The sequence below is a fragment of the Astatotilapia calliptera genome, chromosome 10, assembly GCF_900246225.1.
Source record: "Astatotilapia calliptera chromosome 10, fAstCal1.2, whole genome shotgun sequence".
NCBI lineage: Eukaryota > Metazoa > Chordata > Actinopteri > Cichliformes > Cichlidae > Astatotilapia > Astatotilapia calliptera.
Window position 1 is genome coordinate 15,871,797 of NC_039311.1, and position 26,798 is coordinate 15,898,594.

The 26,798-nt window shown below is 40.4% G+C and overlaps 2 protein-coding genes across 3 annotated transcripts in view; one reads left to right on the top strand and one right to left on the bottom strand.

Moving 5' to 3' along the window:
- The window catches only part of mtus2a (microtubule associated tumor suppressor candidate 2a), a 53,899-nt gene extending 32,710 nt beyond the window's left edge, over positions 1-21,189 (top strand). For both annotated transcript variants that reach the window (XM_026181596.1, XM_026181597.1), the window contains exons 5-16: positions 6,473-6,637; positions 9,406-9,504; positions 13,338-13,501; positions 13,573-13,698; positions 15,373-15,439; positions 15,742-15,956; positions 16,050-16,155; positions 16,266-16,339; positions 16,439-16,537; positions 16,670-16,789; positions 16,927-17,027; positions 17,160-21,189. In XM_026181596.1, the coding sequence (XP_026037381.1) occupies positions 6,473-6,637; positions 9,406-9,504; positions 13,338-13,501; positions 13,573-13,698; positions 15,373-15,439; positions 15,742-15,956; positions 16,050-16,155; positions 16,266-16,339; positions 16,439-16,537; positions 16,670-16,789; positions 16,927-17,027; positions 17,160-17,592 (1,769 nt within the window). In that variant the 3' untranslated portion in view covers positions 17,593-21,189. The remainder of the gene's footprint in view (positions 1-6,472; positions 6,638-9,405; positions 9,505-13,337; positions 13,502-13,572; positions 13,699-15,372; positions 15,440-15,741; positions 15,957-16,049; positions 16,156-16,265; positions 16,340-16,438; positions 16,538-16,669; positions 16,790-16,926; positions 17,028-17,159) is intronic.
- Positions 21,190-21,421: 232 nt separating this feature from the next.
- On the bottom strand, positions 21,422-26,116 carry stoml3b (stomatin (EPB72)-like 3b). Its single transcript, XM_026181981.1, has 7 exons — positions 25,834-26,116; positions 23,109-23,212; positions 22,934-23,006; positions 22,771-22,853; positions 22,472-22,675; positions 22,109-22,243; positions 21,422-21,988 (listed from the first exon to the last, which is right to left on the bottom strand). Exons 1-7 carry the CDS (start codon positions 25,895-25,897, stop codon positions 21,800-21,802), a joined length of 852 nt encoding a protein of 283 aa, XP_026037766.1. The 5' UTR covers positions 25,898-26,116; the 3' UTR covers positions 21,422-21,799.
- Positions 26,117-26,798: the final 682 nt, after the last annotated feature.

A 26,798-nucleotide genomic window follows, 5' to 3' on the forward strand; every position in this document is an offset into this window, starting at 1 on the left:
GCTGATGGCTTGTTCAACTATAAGCCATTCAACTTTATTATTACAGTGGGATGAAAAAAAGAGTCATACAGCATCAGGAAACTGGGGAAATTAATGAAAATTATTTGCAATTATTTGATACTATTAGAGCTAATTGGAATTAGGGCATTTTTCTGCATAGGAACACATAACATTCACACACTAAGCTAATACTAGGCTAAACTGCTTTGACCATAATTGATTCTTATCAGCGGTTTGTATATAAGTATACATGGAAATATGTATGAGTTAGTCTAGAGGCTAGAATAGAGTATCTAGAGGCACATAGCTTACTCTACATGGCATTGATTAGCCATTAATTCAATCCATGCTTTAGCCCAGTGGCTGACATCTCCCAAGATGTTTCATGTGTGTGTGTGTGGATGTCTGCGTGCTTTTGCACTGAAGACACCCCTCTTGCATCCGCACATGAAAGAGGGGTGTGTGCTGTTAATTCCTCTGTGATTGACAGACTCTGTTTCATAGCTGAGAGAAGATTCCAGCAGAAGACAGTTGATTAAGCCTGTGCCTTTGAGCAACACCGACTCCATGACAGAAACTCAATCGCCAAAACAAACTGTGTATTATCAGCTCTATTTGTCTTGTCTTGCGATAATAAAATATTGTAAGAAATCAAACGAAGGGCGGGCTGGAGCGAGCAGGGAGCTGAGGGGAGAAGAAGAGCTGAAGGGAGATGCAGCGGTGAAAGCAAATTCAATGAGTCAAAATGAGCTAAGGGGAGAGAGGAAGGAAGACGGGGGGAAAAGGAGCGGAAAGCGAGGCATGCGGAGATCTGCATAGAGAGGAGAGTGAATGCCGTACCCCAGATGCCATGGCTCAGATCTAGTCTCTGACTCATGCTCGCTCACTGTGAACAGATGGTTTCTGTGGTGCATGTGCGCACACACTTATAAGCATACACACACACACGCTGGTGGAGGAGAACATTAGATGGGCCAATTAGATATGGCTGGCATTCTGTGGTAGAGGAGAGAAAAAACTAACATGGCAGAGGCTTATTGAAGCGGCAGTGCTCTAGCGGTGAGGATGGGCTCGACGGGGCTGTTTATTAACTGCTAAGCTCCCACTCTATTTCAACCAGCTCTGTGTTAATCGAGCTTTATGAGCTTAAAATATGCTTTAGACTGACAAAGATGCATGCATATTAGTCAAGAGGCAGCACCCCTGTCCTTCGTTCTCTCCCCGCTGAGGAGCTCTTATTGCTATTTTAGTTTTTCACTGATGCATCTCTTAGAAGAAGCAAATAACTCCAGGAAATATCTTTTTTAATGAGATAATTGCAGGAAGTCAAACATTTTTGAAAAGATTTTGGAATAACAAAATAGCTGCTAACACAAGTTAAGTTTTGTTTGAGTTTTATTAGAAAGTTTCATGTTGTCAGCCAGTATCGTTTCTTTTCCTGTTTTTTATTTACTAGTTTTTGCCTTTTTATTATATTTTTTATTTCACAGCCTCAAAGGCAACCTCTTTTATAGACACATAAATAATGTCGTCACACTTGTTATATGTAATTTCATGGCTGAAAAATGTAAGCTTGTAAAATTAATAAATGAATATTTATTTTTTTGCTTTGTTCTTTCAGAAACCTAAACAGGGAGCTTGATATTATCCCAAAAAGTGTCAATAACTAACAGGCGGGTGTAGCAGCACCATGGTGGTAAATGCATTTTCATTAACTTATTCTGTAAAAGGCTTAGTGCCTGGAGACAGAGTCTGAATACTGCTGAAATAGTGCTGACTGCCTGTGCTCACTTCTCGTGATGTTGCCTCAGTGAGTGAAATGACTGTTTTTGTCCAAGCTTGTGACCAGAAGCTGAAAGAAATGCAGAGCAAATGGCTCGGCTTAAGAACACTTCAGCAGGGATGATTCTGGCTGTCACTTTGAACCCAGACTGTGGTTAACAGATGGTCTCCTTCTACTGCCTCCTCTCTCCATCCTAAATCTTTCGCTTATTCTCTCCTGCTTTGAATGTTCAGAAATCTACTTTCTTCAAGACTGATCAAGAGCCTAACAGCAGTGTTATATTTAACCTTCTAGGACCCTGCGTCCACATATGTGGACATCACATTTTATTTAGACCAAAATACTCACTTATGCTCTACAAGGGCCTGATATCCACTTACGAGGACATTATACTGCCACTGTTCTATCAAAATTCTAACAAATATCTTCATTTGTGGCTCTCATTTTTCTTAGAAACAAAAAGCAGGTAAAAAAAAAAAAACATTTGATAATTCTTTGTTTTTACATTCATCGGGCCCCAATATGCCCAAATGTCAAAGAGAAATTAAAAATGCATCCTCTGGAAGAGTTCGGGTCTTAGGAGGTTAATCAAGAGAAAATGCTTTTCCTCCAGTCTAACTCTGAGATCATTTCTTAAGACTGAACTTTAAATTACCATTTGACTGCTTTCAGTCAGTGCTCCTTATCATAGAGGAGCATCTCTCTCTTGTTGACCATGAGAGGAGAAACGCTGTCCTTTTAGCTGGAATGAACTTTTAATCTCTTGGCATCTGTGTCCTAAGAGAGGAAAGGAGGCCCGAGGCTGCTGCCGTCAGCTCCTGTGTTATCATTTAATTCGACTGTCTACAACCCATGCCTTTGCTCTGTGGGGTTATTAATTTGATATTTATATATTCAGATATAACCTTACCATGACTTTCAAGAACATCACACATGATTGTAGCGTTTTATTCCCTGATATAAAACTGAGAATTGTGGGATGTACAATTCCGTGCGTTTGCAAACTGTTTTTTAGTTACCATGAGAAGACATTTGGTGACAATCTTAACTTAAAGTTTTAAGTTAATGTAGCTTGAGATAAATTTCAGTTTGGAGCATATTTAAAGCCACACTTTCTAATTTTGAACCAATCAACCTCCTTTGTCAATTCCAGGTTGCACTTTCAATTAAAACGATTAATGTAACCTGAATATTGAATATCAAATCTGTATCTTATTCTATGTTTTATTCATCTTACTCTGTTAGCATGCTTTGGAAACCCAGTATTCAAGTTAATCTGTTTGTTGACCAGTTTTTAATATTTAATATTATTAATGTGATTTTATTTAGATAGCTTTTCTTCCAAATATTCTTTTACTGGTTCATCTACAAATACTGGATAGAGTCGATGGAGTCAAATTCCCTTCCTTATGTGGCTAGATTTTTTTTTCTTTTGACAGTTGTTCTGAATTTCATTTATTCCACCTTTAAAACCAGCTGAAGGAAGGAATCAGCAGGAAGCCATTAATAAGCAGAACAAATTATGGCCTCTGATGAATATGAGTTTCAAGCTTCATTACACACGCTGTCTTTCGCACTGAACAGTGTTAAAGGAAACTGACATCTGTCTGTGAGAACATGTGGTCTAATTAAAAAAAAAGTTTAAAAAGTTAATATTAGGGTTAGGCTTAAAAGTTGGTGTATAAATGGAAAAAATTTTCAGTAGGTTTACACACTGACTTACATTACTCATCACTTATAGTTTGTTTTAAATCACACTACAAAAGCAGCGTGCAAGCAAACCTGGATCTGTTACTTTTAACTTTGTGAATTAATTTCTTGCTGTTTGTTTTTCTGATTATTTCTTCTAATTATTATTAAAAATAAAATAAAAATATTATTTAATTATTATTTCTTTTAATGACTTAAACTCAGTCATTTTAAGGCGCAAGGTGTAATCTCTGTCTTAAGGTATTTGTACTTTTGTTGTTAAACAAAAAAAAGTGAGATAAAATAAAGGAATGGATTTATTGATTAAAACGCAAAGAAAGCGCATTAATTAACATTAACTTAAAGTTAAACATAATAATATTAACAGGGAAACGATGATATCTGTTCATTGTGTCAACATGAATACTTTTTGTACTTCTTTTGTTCTTCAAGTACAAGTTTGAGTGTAGTGATTTTAAATGAAATATTTGCGCACTGTGAGGCTGCTTCATCTATTTATACAGTATACAGGACACGAGTACCTCCAGCTCAGTAGGTATTAACGAGAAATGCTCACAAACCACAACTTAAAACATCTATACTCTTCCACTTGTTCTTATCAGGGTCGCAGGAGCCTATCCCAGTTAACATGCGATGAACGGCAGAGTACACCCTGGACAGGTCGCCAGTCTGTTGCAGGGCTAACGCAGAGAGACAGACAACAATATGCTCTCACATTCACACCTATGACAATTTAGAATCAGCAGTTAACCTAACCCAACTAGGTTATTTGTCTTTGGGAGAGAGCTGGTGAAGGAAAGGACATGAAGGAAATATGGTGAAATCAAAGTCACGATCTTCTTGGTGTGAGGCAACAGTGCTAACCACCACCGTGCTGCCCTGACTTAAAACAGGACCAATGTAACCCCTTTACCTGCTTCATTAGTTATCTTACAAATATCTCAAAGAATCTGTTACCGCATGGTTCTTCTTTTCATATAATACATAATACATCATTCGCCTTTTTGTTGGGTGGTAGGTGTTTTTCAGGAAAAAAAGGGGGGCTATTGATTTGCCATGTCAGCACTGCAAGCTGCACTGCAAGCTCCTACATCAGCGCCTGCGTATGCATGTTTGCACCTGGATGCATTCCCCCTGGGTTACTTTCAACGTGAATGGGCTTGATCAGTTCCGTGCTATAAATGTGAATGTGAAAAACACCAAAAGAGTTCATGTCGCAGTGAGAACGAAGCATTTGACTATTTCACTTTCAAATTAAAATGTCGTTTTTGCCAGTGAATACCAGTGAAAACCAAAAAGCCAGGTCAGTTCTGCTGGTCTTGGTTTAGCTATGAGGAACAAACCCATCCAATAAAATGGCCTCCCGCTGAGAACAAAAGCCTGCTGTCTTTTGTTCCCAGCTGTTTCCTCTTATTCATGGTCCCTTTTTCATTTCTTTGCTATTTTTCATCCGTCTCTGTAAAATACTAAGCTTGCTGCCGGCTCCATTGCAGCACCAATTATTGCTCCTTGTAGGTCTTTTTATATCCTTTTGTTGCCTTCCTCCTAATTCCATGCATCCAGCCTTTTCCCTCTTTCTTTCTCTGTTATCCATCATCAGCTGGCAATTAGCCAATAAGTGATGCATATCAGCTTGATAATGAAATGCATCCCCCCTTTTCTCCTTCTCTAAGCCCTCAAAATAGTCGCCATCTTCTCTTTCACAGCATTCCCCAGTTTTGTATTCCCCACATCATCGTTTTCTCTTCCTCTCTGTGCTCCGGGAGTTCATTTGTCCATATTCGACCTCTGACGAATGAGCTCATCTCTGTTTATATCAGCCAGCCAACTGATCTATGTCAACTCAGTTTAAATGTTCTAGGCTAGGTTTTCATCTTTTAAACCTCTAATATAAAGGATGCTGACAGGTTGAGCCACAGAGCTCTGTGAACGTAGTCCACTCCTCTCTCCAAGATTAGATTTGAATGAGATAAACTGACCATATCTTCAGCTGGTTAATGAGAAAGAAATGCTGTCAGACTGTCAGCAGCCTTAGTAATGAACTCCCAGAGGAGCTCTGGGATAATATGGAAGCTTGGGGAATGCAACATATGTCAACTGTGTGCTGACAAATCAGTGAACAATAAGACATGCTAGTAAGGTTAACTGGTGACTCTAAATTGGCTGTAGGGGTGGATGTGAGAGTTTGCAGTGATGGACTGGTGACCTGTCCAGGTTGTTTCCTGCTTCTGGAATATTACATATAATATTGCTGTTTTTATATTTGCACAATATTCATGCATCAAAGAGCAAAGTAAGTTTGCAGTCACTATGGGCTTGCGGCTGGTCAAAGGAAAGTATTGATAGATACATTCAAACAGGATTTTTTTCCTGTGTTGTTAAGCAACCAACTTGCGTTACAGTGAGGTACAAGTTGTGCTAAATGGCTTAATGATAATTTCATAGCTTCTTTCGATCAGCTTTAAAACCAATTCTTAATCCCTGTTTGATGGAAAAATTTTGAAGCTTGAGAAATGCCGGTAATCTCTTGTGTCACTATTGATCAGGAACGGGGAGATGAGCAGGATTTATGCCGTGCGAGAGAGAGTGTGTAAACTATCTGTCAGTTTTTCAATAGATTAGAGCTCCATTAAGAGTCAGGAAGAGCAGTAATCACTGCAAGTATACATGTTCCAAGTATTGTATGCCTGTCGATGTTTCCCTGTGTAAACAAATCCCTGTATGTGTGTGTGTTTGAGATTGTGTGGGTATATGAAAGACAAGTGTATGTCCCAGGTTAACGGACAAGAAATTGGGGGCAGCAGCAGTGAGACCCTGAGGTTAGAAACCATTTCCCGGTCCAGTGACCCTAAATTCAGTCAGAATATAACCCTGTCCAGTTATAGGAATAATATGTGATCGCAAGAGATGTGAAATACAGAAAATAGGGCAGAAAACTCTGAAGGTAATGAGTTGGTTTTTGTTTTTTTTGTATTCTAGGTCTGAGTGTGAGTGAGGAGCCTCCTCTTCATAGAGTGACAACTGGCACTGCGTCAACAGATCACCAGAGAGGGGCACAATGTCGCAGCAACAGCCTCCAGCCCCCCTCCACTCCGGCACTGCCCCGACGCTACCTGCCACCCCAGTCAAGAAGCTCCCCTGGAGGTCAGTAGTTTTCCTGGAACAGCGCACAGAGTCTTGGTTTGATAAAACTGAAAGCATTTTTTTGTTTTTTCTGTGATTTGGCACAGCTAACATTTCTGCACTACCACACATCAGTCGAAACCCATAAGCTCTGTGTAGTAAATGTAGGAAATATATATTTTACATGCACATTTGTTCTCTATGGATGTGTGCAAAAGAGAGAGATGCATGTTTCCAGTAACAGATTGTGTCCTATTGTCTCACGCTGTCGTCACATATGTGGTTTACAGGCACCTATTGTGCACATATGTTAAAATAATTAAAAATATCATGAGAAATCCACATTAGAGGAGGCACACTATGCAGCATATCCAATCGAGTGCCACCAGGAATAAGAGGATGGAATTGACAGCAGCAATATTCTTTTTCAAATGCATTTGTATTATCATACATGAAGTAACACCAGGCGCTCCATAGTATCGCACTTCACTCTGCCACATTTATATGATGTTATAAAAATGTCCTGCTTCTGCTTGAATAGATGACACAGAGCTACATGTTCTCTTCTGTGACATAAGCGAAATACATTTGAGACAAAACAATGCAGACATCGCTATTGTTGCCAACAGGTTCTTATCAGGGATGCAGACGGTGTTGTGGGGATGAGAAAATATCCTTCACCCTGTGTGCCCTGAGCTGATACAGAGTGTGTTATGAATTATTGATGTAGAAAGTTCCTGGCAACCTGACTCATACCCTTTTTTTATATTAGCGTTGCATTAAGGCTTTTTTTGGCTCTCTATAGGGTTGTACAGACTCATATGTACAGTCATGGCAATAAAACAGAAGGTACACCATCTTTGAATTCTAAGGTTTTATGCATCAGGTCCCACAATGAGGTAAATAGAACCTCAGATGAGCACCAACACATGCAGTGTTTCATTATTTATTATTTATTTACCAAAAATCAAGCCGAAATTGTCACGGTCTGGCTGGCAGACCGTGGGGATGTAGGGAGTGAGGACCCAAGCGCGGAGCTCTGTGTGTAGACTGTGCGTTTATTTACAGTGCGGTAAATACTGATGCACAATTAATCCCCGTGCTCCCCAAGACTCCCGCGTGTGTCTTCCAGTGGCGTCCGTGTTCGTGCGCCCCGCTGTCGTGACTGTGCACACCCTGTGCGTGCTGTCCTTCCTCTCCATGCTCCTCCTGCAGGGAAAACAATGGAAGCAGCCGTTAGACACTGACCCCCGCGGGCAAACACGATCAGTACTTCCTGGAGTAACACTGACTTGGGAGTCTAACTCAATGATCCCACATCGGTGGGAGCTCCAAGACTCTCCTAAGTAGCTCCCCCGACGAGCCGTGATCAGCAGCGGGTGTGTGGCTTGGGTGTGGCCAGTCCCCTAGCAGGGCCACACCCACCAGGCCTGAAGGCGCCTGTAAACAAGTGTTCAGACACACCTGTACCCATACACACACCCACACACACACTCATATCTACAAACATGGAGAAGAGGGGCAGCAACACCAAAAATACATATAATATCACAAGTCCATGACTGCCCAGGGATCCTGGGTCGCTCAGACCCAGGACCCTGACAGAAATGCAGAAACTGTATGTGGAAAAACTAAATACACCCCCATGATTAAGTAACTTGTAGAAACACTTTTAGCAGCAAAAAAACTGAAGTAACATGTCATGAGCACGTGTATTTCTGCTTCAGCCTGTAAAAAATAACAACGGTTATTTCATGTAAAAAATATCTGTATCGTCATCTGAACATGTTCTACTTGTTTGGAAAAGGTGCTCATACAAGCATGGTGTTCCGTGTAGGCAATGGGAAATGTAGCTGTGCTATCCTAAACAGCTTCACATCACAAGCATCTGCTGACCTTTTATTTTCAAGTAGCCCATCCAGATTTAAATTCAGATTCTACAAAGCCTCACTGTGTGTTCGAGTCAGTACGGTGATGTGATGTGACAGTGTGTGGCAATAAAGATTCCCTCTGAGAGCCACATTTGCATGATTTTACCAAAACATGCACACTGAACACCGCACACACAGTGTTGCTGCAGAGCAAAAGAAACCTCCAGGGTTATATGGGGATTTGTTCAGGATCAGAGGCTTCTTTCCCGTAACAGGTCTAATTAGTTTCTTTTCAAGGTCTCGCTCCCACTCTCCTGCCTTCTTCACACCAGTCTCCCTGCTAACCTCTTGAAACTTCCTTCCTTCCTACTTCTTTATTTGCGTCACCTCTTTTTTCTCCTCCACTTAGAATTTTTCGCCCCAATTTTCTACATTTCGAGCTCCCGTGTACTTGTTTCAAATCCAGCCACTTGTTCTTACATTCACTATTCTGCAAAAGATTCAATGTGAAACGCAGGAGAATGTTTTTGAGGGTTGAAATAATATTAATAAATCATTGGGAGTTCCTAATTGTTTCCTGTCTTGACTACAAAGTGCAATAGTGTCACATAGACGAAGGAGGATTTTTAGCACATCTGCTCAGCTTCTTTTTGACCCGCAATCCTGTGGGACATAGTTATACTACACAGCAGGGGGGATGTAGCTGGAGATGAAAGCAGAAGGGGTAACTGGAAAGATTGGAAAAAAGTTAGGAGAGGAGGAAAATCAGCCAAGAAATGGAAAAAAGTACAATAAAAAAAGATTGAGGCAGGCAGGCAAAGTCGATTTGACACTCATGTGTGTATATCTGACATGCTGTACTAGCCAAATGTCACTGTGTGATATTCGGAGCCTAATCAACACCTTGTGTCGTGACAGTGAGCAGGAAGGAGTTTCAGCGGAGTTCAGAAGTCACACGTTCTCTCCCGTCCTCTCCAAAAAGGCTGGCTGTGGTTCCTCCCAAACCTCAGTCTCCAGGTAAGTTTTTCCTCTTTGTTATTATGCAAAGTGTAGATATATGGAATAGTGGTTTTCTTTGTCTACAATACAAAACAGAGGTGCTAGAAATCGAACAGTTTGACTCGCACACAGGGGCAGAAAACTATTGATGGTAATATAGACACCTGTGCTTGTCCTACGATGGCAAGTCAAATTGTATGTAATTAAAAAAGCCTGTGCCAGAATCCCGGTGGCTGACTAATTGTACACTATTCATCCTGATCAATAAGACACGTATTGTATAGCTCCACCTCACTCTGCTCTGGGGTGTCCCGCCCCCCAAATATTTCTAATACCCAGATGTGGTTCTAAACAGTTTGAGGTGGAGATTTGTGATATTTAACAATTTCTTCTATGTTGTGGTTTCATCCATGTGGTCTGGAAAGAGCAGAGTAATTTTCTTTTGGGATTGCGGAGAGAATCCAGATGTTTCCTAGCAGAGTCAAACACATCTCCTCAGGCCACTTATTTTCTCACTTTGGTGCTGCTGTTCACCTTTGTCTTTACTGCTACTTTCTCGGACCTCGTCTACTCCTACACGGTCCCAAAATGAAAGCATTTTTCTTCTTTCAAATTCCCAGCATCATTGATTTTGCTCTTGTTTACTGAAATTTGCACACTGTTGTTCCACCTTGAAGTTGCTCTGGACACGATCCCAGCAAGATGCTAGCGAGAGAAAGTGAAACTGATATTCACCTCGTGAATATCTCGGCCTTGATATCTTTAAGAACACCCTAAAAACACACAGACAAACACTTCCATCTATGCTCTCCGCAAGATTTGCCATTACCTTTTCTCATTGTTTCTTGCATCGTTATTTCTCATCCATCCACCTCTCCGCTCTCATCTGCATGCTGCCTTCACACTCATCCATATAGGCTCATTTACAGTGGGGCAAAAAAGTATTTAGTCAGCCACCGATTGTGCAAGTTCCCCCACCTAAAATGATGACAGAGGTCAGTAATTTGCACCAGAGGTACACTTCAACTGTGAGAGACAGAATGTGAAAAAAAAATCCATGAATTCACATGGTAGGATTTGTAAAGAATTTATTTGTAAATCAGGGTGGAAAATAAGTATTTGGTCAATAACAAAAATACAACTCAATACTTTGTAACATAACCTTTGTTGGCAATAACAGAGGTCAAACGTTTACTATAGGTCTTTACCAGGTTTGCACACACAGTAGCTGGTATTTTGGCCCATTCCTCCATGCAGATCTTCTCGAGAGCAGTGATGTTTTGGGGCTGTCGCCGAGCAACACGGACTTTCAACTCCCGCCACAGATTTTCTATGGGGTTGAGGTCTGGAGACTGGCTAGGCCACTCCAGGACTTTCAAATGCTTCTTACGGAGCCACTCCTTTGTTGCCCGGGCGGTGTGTTTTGGATCATTGTCATGTTGGAAGACCCAGCCTCGTTTCATCTTCAAAGTTCTCACTGATGGAAGGAGGTTTTGGCTCAAAATCTCACGATACATGGCCCCATTCATTCTGTCCTTAACACGGATCAGTCGTCCTGTCCCCTTGGCAGAAAAACAGCCCCATAGCATGATGTTTCCACCCCCATGCTTCACAGTAGGTATGGTGTTCTTGGGATGCAACTCAGTATTCTTCTTCCTCCAAACACGACGAGTTGAGTTTATACCAAAAAGTTCTACTTTGGTTTCATCTGACCACATGACATTCTCCCAATCCTCTGCTGTATCATCCATGTGCTCTCTGGCAAACTTCAGACGGGCCTGGACATGCACTGGCTTCAGCAGCGGAACACGTCTGGCACTGCGGGATTTGATTCCCTGCCGTTGTAGTGTGTTACTGATGGTGACCTTTGTTACTTTGGTCCCAGCTCTCTGCAGGTCATTCACCAGGTCCCCCCGTGTGGTTCTGGGATCTTTGCTCACCGTTCTCATGATCATTTTGACCCCACGGGATGAGATCTTGCGTGGAGCCCCAGATCGAGGGAGATTATCAGTGGTCTTGTATGTCTTCCATTTTCTGATGATTGCTCCCACAGTTGATTTTTTCACACCAAGCTGCTTGCCTATTGTAGATTCACTCTTCCCAGTCTGGTGCAGGTCTACAATACTTTTCCTGGTGTCCTTCGAAAGCTCTTTGGTCTTGGCCATGGCGGAGTTTGGAGTCTGACTGTTTGAGGCTGTGGACAGGTGTCTTTTATACAGATGATGAGTTCAAACAGGTGCCATTCATACAGGTAACGAGTGGGGGACAGAAAAGCTTCTTACAGAAGACGTTACAGGTCTGTGAGAGCCAGAGATTTTCCTTGTTTGAGGTGACCAAATACTTATTTTCCACCCTGATTTCCGAATAAATTCTTTACAAATCCTACCATGTGAATTCATGGATTTTTTTTTCACATTCTGTCTCTCACAGTTGAAGTGTACCTCTGGTGCAAATTACTGACCTCTGTCATCATTTTAAGTGGGGGAACTTGCACAATCGGTGGCTGACTAAATACTTTTTTGCCCCACTGTAGTATTCAGTATCCTCTCTCTAACCTTTCAACTAGAACCTGCACATGTCTAGGTGTGTGCACATGCATGCTTGTGCACATGTGCCTGAAAAAGAGGCAGAGAGCATTTGCTGAAAATAAGGGAAAGGGATTCCTAATAAGGCTTCAAGGCAAAGAAAGGACATTGAGATAGATGGAGCTCTGGAACAATTGCTGACGCTTGCATTTTTTTAACAGATGACATCAAAACATCTCTGCAGTTTTTTACCTTTTGGTCTTTATTTCTGTCATTTTTTCAGAGAGCTACTCCTACTAATGTGTTACATTTCTACCCAAAGCCCTTTGGTTATATTTGGTTAAACGGGTTATAGACATCAATCACCAAGACAGTTATTCAGTTCATCTGCAGCTATTCCGCTCTATCCGTTCGTTGCTCTTTTTTTCTTTCTTTTTTTTTGTATTTTACCCTCCGCACCCCCACCTCCCTCCAAACAATTTTGCACTCATTACCTGGGACCCTGCTCCCCAAGCCCAGCCTCGTGTTGCCATGGAGACCACTCCCCATGCTCCAGCAGGCCTGAATTATAACGTTGAGGCAGGTGATTTGGTGTTCTGCTGTGATTTTATTTTGTGTGCAAGCACATTTCCACCTACAGGCTGGTTTGTGAGTCTGTTGCTAATATAGAGTAAATTTTATGGTATACACACACTCGCACTGTAACAAGGTGGCGCAAGGGTTAATCGCCTTGCTTGTGTGTCAGCTATGATTTAATGATTGTGCCCCTTCAGACACCGTTACTTTGATGTGCCCAAATGTTTCTTTACATATGCATGTTGTAAATAAAACACCCACGTTAGCATAATCGTGGTGTTAAATCGTTATATGAGAGAAGTTTACACATTTATCATGAGTTTAAATGGTTCATTATGAGAAACTACCTGAAGACTGTATTAAAAAATAGATTTAATTAAATTACTACCATTTATCCTGAAAATGCGATCACTGATTCACCAGTTGAATTTTGATGTTTAAAATTGCCAGATTCCATTAAGGATATTTTTTTGGTTTCATGTATTTACTTCCTGTTTGTTACCTCTTTATGCTGGGAAACTACTGAACTGTTTTAAAAGTGCCTCTCCTTTTTGTCACTGTCATTCAACACTAAAACTGATGTGACAGAACAGATAAACTTCGGTATATATGTTTAATTGGCTGATGTTCAGTTGATACATTTGTGAGTCCCTAATGTCTTGTTAGTTTCCTTAAAACACACACACACACACACATACACACACACACACGCTCATTCTAACCTTATTTGATTGTCTTTGTTGCGTGCAGCAGCAGTCCGGGGCTCAGCTCCCTCTGGTTCCCCTCGCCGCGTGGCCCCCCTGAGGCTACAGCAAGAACAGCAGGAGAACCTGCAGAGAGAGAAAGAGGAGGCTCAACAGAAAGAGAAACAGAGGCAAGCGGAGGAGAGAGAAAAAGAAAAGCAAAGAGAAGAGGTGGGTAACTGAGAAACTCTGCAGCACTGTTTGGGCTGTTCATTCTGGTATTATTCTGTGTCGCTTTTCAGGTTCAGAGGCTGCAGGGACGCTGTGAACAGCAGGAGAGGCAGCTGAAAGCTCTTAGAGATGAACTGAAGAAGACTTCGCTGGGTCTAGAAGCTTTCATAGTCACCACTCAGCATTATTGCCTCAAGGTAGCGAACTGGAATGATACTGTGCACAGTATTACTGTAATCACCATATTAAGGCTTAAAGGTTCACCTGCCATCCCATGCAGATTTACAACATAATACCGCAGTCTTAGTGTTTACACCAAGCCTAATATGTATGACACACGTGCACACAGTGCACACGCGTGAATTTAAGGGCACATGCAGTATTTAACAGCATGAAGTGTTCACAGCATGGTCAATGACATGCTGGATGACAAACAGTTTGAACAGTGTGACTGTGGAAAGGGTCTACCAGAGTTCAGTGTGTCACTGATCTGGTTTCATCCAGTTCTCTGTCTAATGGGATGATTTCACCTCTGAGGTGCTGTGGTAGTAATACCAGTGCCAGACTGTCGGGGGACTGTCTGACTTCTTTATGGTCATTGTCTGAGTGCTGCAATCACAGGTCCACACTGCAGATATTCAAGACAGGGAAAGTACAAGTGTGACTTTTGAGTGGATTTGAGCTCCCTCTGCTGGCATCAGTCAAAAACTACAGCTAGAGCATTGTATATAATACTGTGTAAACAGTTCTGTATAAGCCAGACTTTCTTGTACTTTTTTAAAGTGGTGTTAAGCGGTAGGTAGGGTTTCTGAAGGTCTTTGGCATCATTGGCTGCTTTTTCACTCATTTTCAGTCCTGTACGTGAACCCGACCATTTTCTGATGAATGGCCTTTTGTTTAAGACACTTAACATTAACCTATGAATCATTCACACACAAAAAAACACCTAAACTAGTGTGGTGTCTAAACATAATACACAACTTAGCAAAAAAACTATTTGAAATTGTGTCTTTGGGCACTTTGTTATGTGTCACAAACGCACATATGTTTCCCTTTTCTCAAGCAGAGCCTACCAAAATTACTAAAGACAACATAATCTGACATAAAAGAGTATTTTTGCACCAACAAGAAAATGCAAATTTGAAACTTTTGGTTTGAATCATCGTCATCATGTATGAGAGAAGTAAAGTGAATGTCTACAGCCATCTGTGAACCACAGTCAGGGCTCTGATATGGTTTGAGGCTTTAATCAGTGCAATAACATCTGGAAAGCTTCTGATTAGCAACAGAATTTTTTTTTCTGGCAGTAAAAAAAAATCCCTTACTGCTATTTAAGGTAAAGATTAAGAGCTGTTTGTGGCAGTGTGGATTTTTGGGTACATTTCAAATCAAAGCATGCTGTCCACTACGTTGGTTAATGAATGAAAAACGCATCTGTTAATATACCCATCAACCTTACCTGTAGCCTCACAAATAACATCCTAGTAAGTGAATTGTACAAAGCAGTAATACTCAATTTAGGGCATGAGCTAGACTTTTTTCTACTTTACTAAATTCAGATTATTTAACAGGTTCTTACAATGCTTATTTTTCTGTCAAATCTTTTAAATGTCACTAAAGCAGTCAGTACTGCAGCTAAAATGCCAAACAAACCCAGTGTCAACAAGTTTTTTGTAGTTAAAAGGCCAGTAAATCCATAATTAAATCATTTCAAAGATAGACTATTGGCCTTCTGTTCATTATTTAAACTTTTATTATTCTCTTTGGCCAAATTCAAGGCCAGTCTGAGGTCATTTGAGTTTAAGAATTCCAGTTGATTTGTACTTGGGCTGTGCACTGTGTCAACAATGACGTTCATTTTTGTTTTTCAGAATGAAACCGCAGAAGAAAATCAAAGGAAGTTGTCTTTGGAAATGCAAAAGATCAGAGAGGAAATGGGTAAAAATCAAATCACTTAAAGTAATGTACGGCTGTTACATTAACTAAAGCACAGTTAATGTATTCTAGTTAGAATCACTAGACCATTATAACTACCTATTATTCACACCTGGGCTGTTCATACAGTGAATTGTAAAGGTGTAATCAGTGTAAAAGGCAGATATTTTTATTTTTACATTTTATATTTCAACATAAAACGACTTGCATTAATGATTTCCAAATAGAAATGTTGGTTTTAAGCTTTCTATAGCTGCTAGTGTCCTCATCGCATAACTAGATGACTAGATGTACTTCATGCACAGCCTCAAACTCAGTGCGCTGGGAGAGACTCCAGAGAGAGAAGGCAGCGCTGGAGGTGGCGTTTGAGCGAGAGCTGCAGGAGCTGCAGCTGCAACAGGAGGCAGAGCTGGCTGCTGTGGAGGAAGGACTCAGGAAGTGTCACTCAGCAGAGGCGGAGCACCTGAAGGCGGAGCATCGGTCAGAGATGGAGGAGTGTAGGACTCAACAGCAGGAGCAGGTAGGAGAAAGGCATCGGTGGGAGGTGACTGGTTTGTTTCTGTTATTAGCTGGCTTTAACGTGCACGTGTACACGTGTGTGGCTGTGCGTTAGATCGAAGAGATGACAGTCAGCCATCAGGCAGCCATTCAGGAACTCAGAGACATGCACAACATCACCATGGCAACACTCCATGAAGAGCACGCCCGTACTATGAGAGGTATGAATGTGGGGTTTGTTTAATAAAAAAAAAAAACACAATATGATGCAAGCACTGCAGGGAGTCACACCAGCTCTCTTCTTTTATCATCCTTCTAAATCTGCACATAGACTTAAGGAAAGCTCACGAGCAACAGAAGATCCTTCTAGAGGAGGACTTTGAGAAGCTTAGACTTTCTCTACAGGTATGATACTGAAAAGAAGATCTTTTTTTTAGGTTTAAACATAGACGTCTGTACTGGTACAGTGTGTAATCTTGTATTTTTGTGTGTGCATTTTCTCAGGATCAAGTGGATACGCTCACCTTTCAAAACCAGAGTCTGAGGGACAAGGCCAAACGCTTTGAGGAGGCTTTGAGGAGGAGCACAGATGAACAGATAGTGGTGAGTAAATACCCTGCATATATATACAAAGAGCGCAAACAGAAACTTGGCATACTTCTGAGACGCTGGGTGCCTTTTATTCAAACACTCCCTTTCATTCATTTATTTTTAAATGCGCTTATTTTTTGGCAGGATGCTTTAGCGCCATATCAACACATCGAGCAAGACCTCAAGAGTTTGAAGGAGGTCGTGGAAATGAAGAACCAGCAGATACACCAGCAGGAGAAGAAGATCTCTGACCTGGAGAAAGTGGTAGGCTCAAATAAGCCACCGTAACCAGCATCTTCTACACTGCCTTTTCCACAAATTCGCACTATTTTGAATAGACAGAAAGGTCAGTGTGGTCTGTATAATGATAGATTGCGGTATGGTTGTTTTCTGCTTTTGAGCAGGCCCAAAAGAACGTGTTCCTCGAGGAAAAAGTGCAGGTTCTGCAACAGCAGAATGAAGATCTTAAAGCTCGCATTGAAAAGAACCTAGCCCTGTCCAGGTAAGAGGCATCATCATTAACATTAATGCTCAGCATTCACTACTTCATGCCTACCTCTCCTGTAGGTACATCCAGAGTCAACCTTTGAGGTGAAAGTTAACTTTACCTCCCTTTTTGTCTTTTTCCCTGCAGACAACTGTCTGAGGAGAACGCAAACCTCCACGAGTCCGTTGAGAAGGAGAGCACTGAGAAGAAGCGCCTGAGTCGGAACAACGAGGAGTTGCTGTGGCGTCTCCAGACCAGCCCTCTCGTGTCTCCAGCGTCCTCCCCACTCCACCGCTCCTTCTCTACCTCACCACTTCCCTCATCCCCATTATTTTCCTCTTCACCTGTAGCAGGGTGTGACTCCCCCACTCACTGCCATGGCTGTCCTCAGCAGGCCCAGTACTCCTCTCCCTCCCACAGAGCTGCTGCTACCAATCAGAATCTCTCACCGGGACCAGCCACACCCACACACAGGGCAGTAACTAATCAGAATTACTCACCCACCCATGTCACACCCACGCACAGGGCATCACGCAGTCGCTGTAATTCAAATACTTCTCTCAGCTCTTTGCAGAGATAAGTTCTTTCCCTTCTCAATTTTCTCTTCTGACTCATTTGACCTTTATTTTATTTTCTCTTTCCCAACCTTCAGTTTGTTGTTTTTTGCAAGCCTGTGGTTTCCAGTCATCACAGCATAAACTGGACAGACTGTACACTCAGTGCTAAAGCAATGAGGTTACACAGTCCTGTACTTTTATCAGGCTCTACAGCTGTTGGTGTCCATCATATGAAAGTATCATCATACACAGAAACACAATGTGGATACATACTGTGATAATGACAGCAAGCTCCTTTTTCCCAGCCCACACTTTTACTGAAATAGTCTTGACTTGTAGGTTGTAGATAATGTATGATAGCGGCACAAACGGTGCTGTAAACTTCCCCTGCATGGGTAGTTGTGAGTCCTGCACAGTACATAGTACAACAGTGCACATTTACAGATGGAAAGTAGCACACTGCTGGCACTACAGCACATACTCTGGGGTGGTACGAACACAAATATATCAACTATGTAAAATAAGCTATAATTTCTAATTGGGATTAGTTTCCCATGCTTTCATGAAATCATGAATTAATGTTTCTCCTTTTTTGGATTGTATCTCTAAAAAAATCCCTAACAAAGCGCCTTAAACTGGGTCCTGCAACCTCACCAGCAGAGAACGACCAATGTTTTATTTATAAAGGACTTTGGATAAAGAATTGGTTTGTATATTAAAAAAAACACCTAAAAGTCATGTTTCTTACCTTCCTCAAACTGTATTTAAAATTTTGTAATTACTTAATTTTAGCTGACAGATTTACTTGGAACCCCAGCCATTTTTATCAGCAAAACACAAAGAACTTATGTCTTTTAAAACCTTGCCAGGTCTTCCTACACATGAGCTACTCTTCACTTCTGGGATCCCTCAGGTCAACTTGCAAAAACTATGTCTGCCATTTTGGATTTACCTCAGTGGGAATGTGCCGTCTGTTGTGTCTCTAGCTCAACGGCAACGTCAACAAAAATCACACAGCTACCGCGGAGCTCAAAGCTAAGGGGGGAAAACCTAGCACAGGAATCACTGTTTTAAATGTTGTGGATTTCTTTATAAAGAAACGTTTCTATCTAATTTATTACATGTGTTTTGCTACTTAGCAAGCATGTACTGTGAAAGTCTTCCAGTTTTAACATGGAACTTATTATTGCTGTGATTTGTCTATTTATTAAGCTCGAGGTGTGAAGAAAATAAATGGCGTTAGTTACTTATAAAATATCACCTACAGGTCACAAGTCGAACGTGATGTACCTGAGGAGAAAGCGGATATACTGCATATTATGTGACTGGTTGTCTTCACACATGCAGTTTTTTGCAAAAGTTTTGCACCTCTGAGGAGACTGCAAAGTTTTTGAAGTGAAACCCTTTTGTTCAGACCCTAATGCCCAGATTCTTGTTTCATTAACTTTAAAACTTTGCAGCATGCACAAAATCTATCTTACTATCTAATAGCTAGCTAACTTTTAAAGCATCAAAGCTTTGTTAACTTAACAGACCTTAAAGATTTTTATAAGACAACATGCTGTAAAGAATGTAATTTGCCCACTGATGCACAAACTTCTGCAGAAAACTGTACATTGATGGTGTCGTATGGTAAAATATAGTATCTATAAGCTATGTAAATTTTCAAAAACGAACCCTCCGTTTACCTCTTCGTGGTGTAGTACAGTAACGTAGTCCTTTCTCGGTCTGTTAACTTCTTCAGATATTCTTCTGGTTTGTTTATCTGAACAACACTTTTTATTCTTTGATTATCATGTTGTTGCGAGCTACGCTGGATTTCCGGTGTGCGAGAATATATTGTTCAGGGAGTTGTTTTCTAAAATTAGATTAGAAATCCTTTCTTTTTTATATAAATATAGAGAGAGCTTCTCAACACAGCATTATACATTTCCAAGATATTCCCCAAGATAATTTTTCATTTATATCAAATACAACAGAGAAACCAACAACTGATATATACAAATGAGAAATATTTTATAGCACACAGTATGTTATACCTGCCTCCTGTACTGTACTCTTCAGATTAACTTCCCCTCAGGGTCTTAATCTCTCGTCCAGCTTCGAACAAGCCAAGATCAAATTTGTGTACAGTATAATCTCAGATTTACTCACAAATAAACAACAACAACAACAACAACAACAACAACAAAGCTAAAAAAGTCCAGATATGTTAAAAAGGGGTCACTGTAAATACATCAGGCCCAGGAGAAAAGATGAAGTTGGCAGCGCTAATGGGAGCATGAGTTAGATTTAGAAGCTGATCAAATATTGTTAATAGTTTAATAGATGCATGAAAGGGGGGAATAGGGCTGCGTCGGGGGGCACCAATTCTTAACATTTCTAAAACCGCCCCTGGTTACATCTTCTGTTCACTTACAGATGAAAATGTTACCAGCATGTAAAATATATGGCGTTTCTGAGTTACCAGTTTTTCATTACCTTTAACTAAAGTTGTATTTGCTATACCAGCACTTTTGACAGTCCTGAAAAGAAAGAAAGAAATAGAAGCGGGATTCTTTTCATGGATCTTTTTTTTTGTATGAGACGTACACAGGGTTAACTGTTCTTAAACGAGCAAATGTTGGCGTTGAAAAGGGGGGAAAAAAAGTATCTCAATTGTGACTGATTTTGTACCTATACTAACAGTTTTTGAGAATGTCAAAAAGAACATGCCAGTCAGAAAGTCACTGTGTTTTCAGTTTTTTTAGGACCACAATTCACCGACACTGAAAGATTCTTTAGGTTTCTCCTAAAAAGTTATTTAAGCTGCAAAAAACTACAGTCAACATGGATGCAACAAAACTACTGTTTACAAGTGACAGCGCAAAGTTACCAGTGTCGTATTTAATGAATATTTCACCACTGAATGGACTTTCATTTCTAAACAATAAACTGGTATTGTAGTGACCCTGCAATGTGTCCTGTGGACATCTTACTATGTGCTGAATGTCAAAAACCTAACTACTGCGTTTTAGGGTTTTTTTTTTCCTTTTTTACAATTTGTTCATGTGATTTTGTTTAATATACAAGGACCTTTTGTCTGACGACTATGTAGCAGCCATTTAACATGTAGCACTTGGCTGAGCCTCCCCGTAATACACGAGTAATTTATTCCATTTATTAGGGGGCAAAATGCCCATTTTAATATTTAAATGCTGTCGTAGCAAATGTTTGTCGACTTTCAGCTCTTAAATTTGAATTTGTGTGTGTAAACTATACAAAGACTCATTTTGGAACTGGTAGAGGAACAAGGTTTACAGAATATTGTTTGTTCTGGCACTGATTGTACGTTTGAATGTAAATACATTTACAACATGAGCTGTGTCTTAGTGCACCAACAGAGTAATAGAAGCATGTTTTTTGTTTTGTTTTTCTTTTCTGTCTTTGCTGTTTTATCGCTCTCCCTTTCTCTTATTTAACCTCTCAGCATTTGTGATTGTCAAAAATGTAACTGTAGCGTAGGAGACCTAGAAAATGAAGAATGAAATAGTTCATCAATGTAATGTGATGCACAGTATGTTGATGCCTTTGATTTGTTCTTTTTGGGGGAGAGCAGAGTATTAAAATGTTTAAGAAAAGTGAGGGAAATCCTTGTGTTCATTTTAGTAGTACTAACGTGTGTTTAGCTGCTGTATATTCAGAGCTAGTTTAATAGTTCAAAGCCCTGACTTACTTTTTGTCATCACTTGTCTTTTCTTCAAACAACAATCTTCTCATCTTTTAAGACGCCACGAAATAATTCTCTACACAAGATGTTACTTCTTTTTATATTACTTTTATTTTTGGAAATGAAAGAATCTTTTGGTAGTTAACAAATAAATTCAAAAGAGAAATAACATAATCTGTTAAGCGATGAGAATATAAACTATAAAGAATGTTACAAACACAATAATTACAAAGCAGCAAAAGCTTTGTTCATTTACGGAAATATAAGAAAACATTCAGTCATTCATGCACTGTATAATGAATTGCAGACAACTTACTGGAAAAGTTTATCAGAATATTGTTCTAGACAAATAACAACAGGTTTAGTCAAGTCACACCTTGAAGTAAACATGAAGATTTTCTGTGATTACTGTTTGGCATTCGCAACAGCTTTTTGTTTTTTTATGCACATATATGCAAATCAGTCGTTTGATTCAAGCTTCACGATGAGCAACAAGCTGAGGCGTCATCAAGCCGGCGACCTCACTTCCTCATGAAGTGGGAAATGACATCCATGGGCAGGGGGAAGATAATGGTGGAGTTCTTCTCTGCTGCGATGGTGTTGAGAGTCTGGAGGTAGCGAAGCTGAAGGGCTGAGGGAGACTCGGCAATCACAAGGGAAGCCTCTTTCAGGGCCCGGGATGCATTCATCTCACCCTCTGCTGCGATCACCTGTGCGTGGATCAAAACAGAGTGAGTAATCAAGAAATGCAAAATAAGTCATTTAAAAGTCAAAAGCGTGAAATGAATAATGCACTTCTAGGAAGTATTTCATGTGCGACATTTCCAGACCTTAGCCCTGGCCTCTCGCGCAGCCTCGGCCTCAGCGGCCATGGCCCTCTGCAGCTGAACCGGCAGCTTCACGTCTTTTATCTCCACACGCTCCACCTTGATCCCCCAGTTGTCTGTGGCTTCATCCAAGTTAGACTGGAAAAGTCAAGAAGAAGAGATGATCACAGCTACAGCTTACAGTGTAAATACACAGTATGTTTGGGAAACAGAGCAGATACTACGCACATCCGAGTCTTTTTTTAGGTATTAGAAATATGATGCCAAAAATAAAATGGAACTGGGTTTTTCATATTCAGATTCATCTAAAGGGGATTTTCTGGCTTCTGAAAAACCTCTAAAAACCACATCACACACGTTTTATACCTGCATGCTGTGAGCGATGCCCTCGCGGTCAGACAAGACTTCAGCCAGGTTCTTGGTTCCCAGGACATTTCTAAGGGTGGTTTGTGCCAGCAGACGGGTGGAAAAGTCAGCATTGCTAACATTGGCCACAGATGCGATGGGGTCACTGACGCGGAAGTAGACCACGCCATCTACGCTAACTGTAACTGAATCTTTGGTCAGGATCTATAAAAGAAATACATATACCAGCATGATGAGTCATTTTATAATGCTGCAAGGGGGCAATTTTACATCATTTTGTTGTTCGTCTACAATCCTACCTCTTGTGGTGGGATGTCAAATGAAATGGTTCGCAGATCCACTTTCACAAAGGAGTCAGTGCATGGCAAAACAAAGAAAATTCCTGTGGACAAAATAAATAAAGTAAATACAAATTCTTTTGTCTAAGAACCCAACAAATGTGCAAACCCTGAGCGTTTCTACCTGGTCCTTTAGGCTTCCTGTCTGTGATGCGGCCCAGTCGGAAGATGACAGCTCGCTCATACTCCTGAACGATCTGCAAGACCAAAAACACAAGCTGAGTTCATGTTCACAGCAGCAAAGGAAACTGTGGTTTCAGCTCCTCAGCCCACTGTGCTTATTTAGTTATCTCGCTCACCTTCAGACAAAACCAGATCGTTATGGGGAAGAGCAGAACTGTGAACAGGCCAGCGAGTATAACTATGATCCAGCCGCACGCTCCCAAAGACCCTGTGCGTTCGGCTAAAGAGAGAGAAAAACAGAGACGGCGTGTGTTTAAATGTGTTTGGCACACTTTGACACCCATACGTGGATGGAGAAGAAAGTTACCTTGTCATAAGTATTAGCTTTAATCACGCTTACATAGAAAATTGGTTCTGATTCGGTGAGGTACACAAAGATCTTCTTCAAGCTCTCAAGCTTCAGCTGCTAAAAGATCAACAAACTATTCAAAAGTGGATTACGTGCCGACAATTGTAATTAATATTTTCCCACAGTTCATAATGGTCTTATTGTTGGACTGCTCCTCACATTTCCAGCTTATCTTAAATGTTGGGATTAAACAAAAGGTCCGTGTCAACCATTAAAATAAATATTTTCTTTGTTATTGTGATACCTATCTGTGTATATTTCCTCAGATTTCCATCCTAGAGCAAACACAGATACACAGAGAGCTAAACTGTTAGCGTACACATGAAAACACTCTCCCATGCTCTGTGCACACACTGAAATATTTACTCACGCAATACAATCTTGGGATTTCTGCTTTGTTTGTGAAAAGAAGCCATTAAAAACAGAGAAGGGTCAGTGTATTCCAGACTCATGGTGTACAGTCTTTCTCTGCGGTTTTGTGACGTGGCCATTAAACAATGATGTTTAACTTTATGTTGGATTATTAAGCAGCATTAGGGAAATGTTGTAATGTTGAAGCGTAAGTCTCAGCTTCACGGCTAATTTATCTGCTTATTTTATACGTGAGCTGGTTTTCATTGGGAATAATAAAAATAAAATGAGCGCCTGGAATTGTAACAAGGCAAAAAAAAAACTTATCTGAGACATTTAAGTACAGAATGTCCCAGATGACTAACCTGCTTAAATTTATTGTGGATCCCTTTGGAACTGGAGGTGAGATCTTTTGGCTTTCTGTATCTACCACACAGGACACCTGAGGGACGGCTTTTAACCCTCATCTGCCAAGTAGGCCGCCACACAATGCAAAAGTGCGTGGGTGGAAACCAGAGCGCAGGCACGGGTAAATAAGAAGGCCTGTTTACACAGTTGTAATTCATATTTTCCTTCAGACAATTACACTCACACTCAGTTTTCCATCCTACAGTTTACACAAATGTTTAGTCATGCAATATCATCTCCTTTAAAAAAAATTAATTTGGGAGAGGTGCTATGTGTAATAGGTTTCACCTCTAATAACAGCATTTGAGCCTCTTTATATGGTTTACAATAAAAGCATTACAAAATGACTCCAATGTGAATCACTAAACAGGGCTACTATAGGATGATCTTAAGTATACTTTAATATAAAGTTGAGAGATGACCTTTATTTTGCTATTATGCTCTGTGGTATCTTTTCTGTGGTAAAAAAAAAAAAAAAGAAGAAGAAGAAAGAAAGGTGTTGTTTATGCCTTCAAACAAGAGGACATCGATCAGCAACAGGAAACAGCTTCCTGTGGTTTGAATGTGTTGCTGTGAGACTGAGACCACTGTACTGAAGTCTGCAGGCGTTTCAATCCACCTTGCAAACCCACCTCAGATGTTTCATATGTTCTACGGCTATTATTGGGCGACCGTGGCTCAGGGGGTTGGGAATCGCATCTGTAACCGGAAGGTCGCCGGTTCGATCCCAGGGCTCTCTGTCCTGGTCGTTGTGTCCCTGGGCAAGACACTTTACCCTACTTGCCTACGGGTCTTGGCCAGAGGGGCGATGGCGCGATATGGCAGCCTCGCTTCTGTCAGTCTGCCCCAGGGCAGCTGTGGCTACAACTGTAGCTTGCCTCCACCAGTGTGTGAATGTGAGAGTGAATGAATAGTGGCATTGTAAAGCGCTTTGGGTGCCTTGAAAAGCGCTATATAAATCCAATCCATTATTATTTAGAAGTTATATATTTTAAAAATAATACAAGATGATCATGTTATTTCAATCACAGCTTTCATTGTGCCTGTTTTTAATATCTGTATATTTCATTTTAGAGAAAAAATAATAAGCATACTTGCATACTTTTAGTTGAGTTGTAGAAACTTAGCTAAGACATTTAAGGAAATCTTAGCTGTCTCAGTACACTAACCGATCTCTGCACCCAGGTAATATTTTACCTACGTCAAAAATAGAAATGCTGCCCGCACAGCTATCCGTTTGGCATTATCTTGTCCGACAGGCTGGTGATAATAAAAACAATGGGGTAAAAAGTGATATGGAAACAACCCCTTATCAACGCCCACATAAAGGACATTTCCATACATGCGAACATGACAGCGCTTCCTTTTCACCAGTGCACACACACATAAAAAAAGTCACATGCTTTGGGACTGTTTGTCTTGGTGGCATGTGATTTCTGTCACTATGACGATAGAGTCAAACTATAACCCTAGTCTGTTTAGCTGCTTTCCATCTCCACACCGACTATACAGATATAAAACTGATACTAAAATGACTCACAGAACAAGGATGATATTTTACATGTAATTGTTGGCCAACAATAACACTGTGCCTTGTTGGAGAAGGATATAACTCTGTTCTCGAATGAAGTAGTAGTAGTAATAGTAATAGCTTACTTAGCACAGCCAGTAACAGGATATCGAACCCTAAAAACACGAAGTAATAATAATAATGATATTGAAAGTCAGCTTACATATCAAGTCCTCTTTGCTCATTCCTCTCCTCTTCTGGCTTTCCATCTGGTCTTCCATTTCCATATGCTGGTAAAACTGAGAGTGGTTAGTAGGAAGTGCGTTTAGAGAGAGTTTGTTGAAGTGTGCCTGAACTGGAGCAAGTGCGCCTTTTAAAGAAGCCCTGCTGCAATACAATGTGGCTCAAGGTGTAGGCGTGGCTCTGATTCAGGGTCAATCATCGCCACAGTAACAGAGTACTATCATCATGATTCTTCCAGGCAAATGGATAATCTTAGAGGCTGTAAAATTCTAGATAGCACGTGCAAAAAAAGAAAAGAAGAAGAAAATCAAAAACCACGTGACATGTATGAACCACATGGGAAACAGTACAGTATATCGATATATTTATTACTATAAACTTTTATTTCTGCTGTGATGTTTACATAAAAAAACCGTATTATAATTTTGTATTTTCATTATTTTTTATTTCTTAATGCTTTAAGTTTAACACTAAAGATCTTCGGGTTTTATTTCATTTTAAGATAGACGGATAGATAGCAAAGAAACAAATCATTTAAATCAAATAAGATACAATTTGTGTTCACGATTAAAATGTAATTTATAGTAAGATGTAAGCTGGAAATAATATAATTAAGCTATAATTACATTTTAATAATTTCCCCACCATGCTTCTGTCAAATAGAAATGCATTCCTTTGTTTCCCTTACTACTAGAATGAGGAACCAGTTAAAGCCTGATGTTGAAAGCAGATTTTGTGAAATGTTGCAAAGTACACTTCACGTTACACACAAAAATGTCACTCCATAACATTGCCCACGACCTGAACAGTACAGTGTACGTACGATGTAAAATGTAATTCAATTTACTTATGCTGTACTTTTACTATGTAGGGGAAAATCAGCCAGCCAGCTTTACTGCTGAGGATCCATTGGAGCAATAACCCTTTTTACTTCTGTAATTCCCT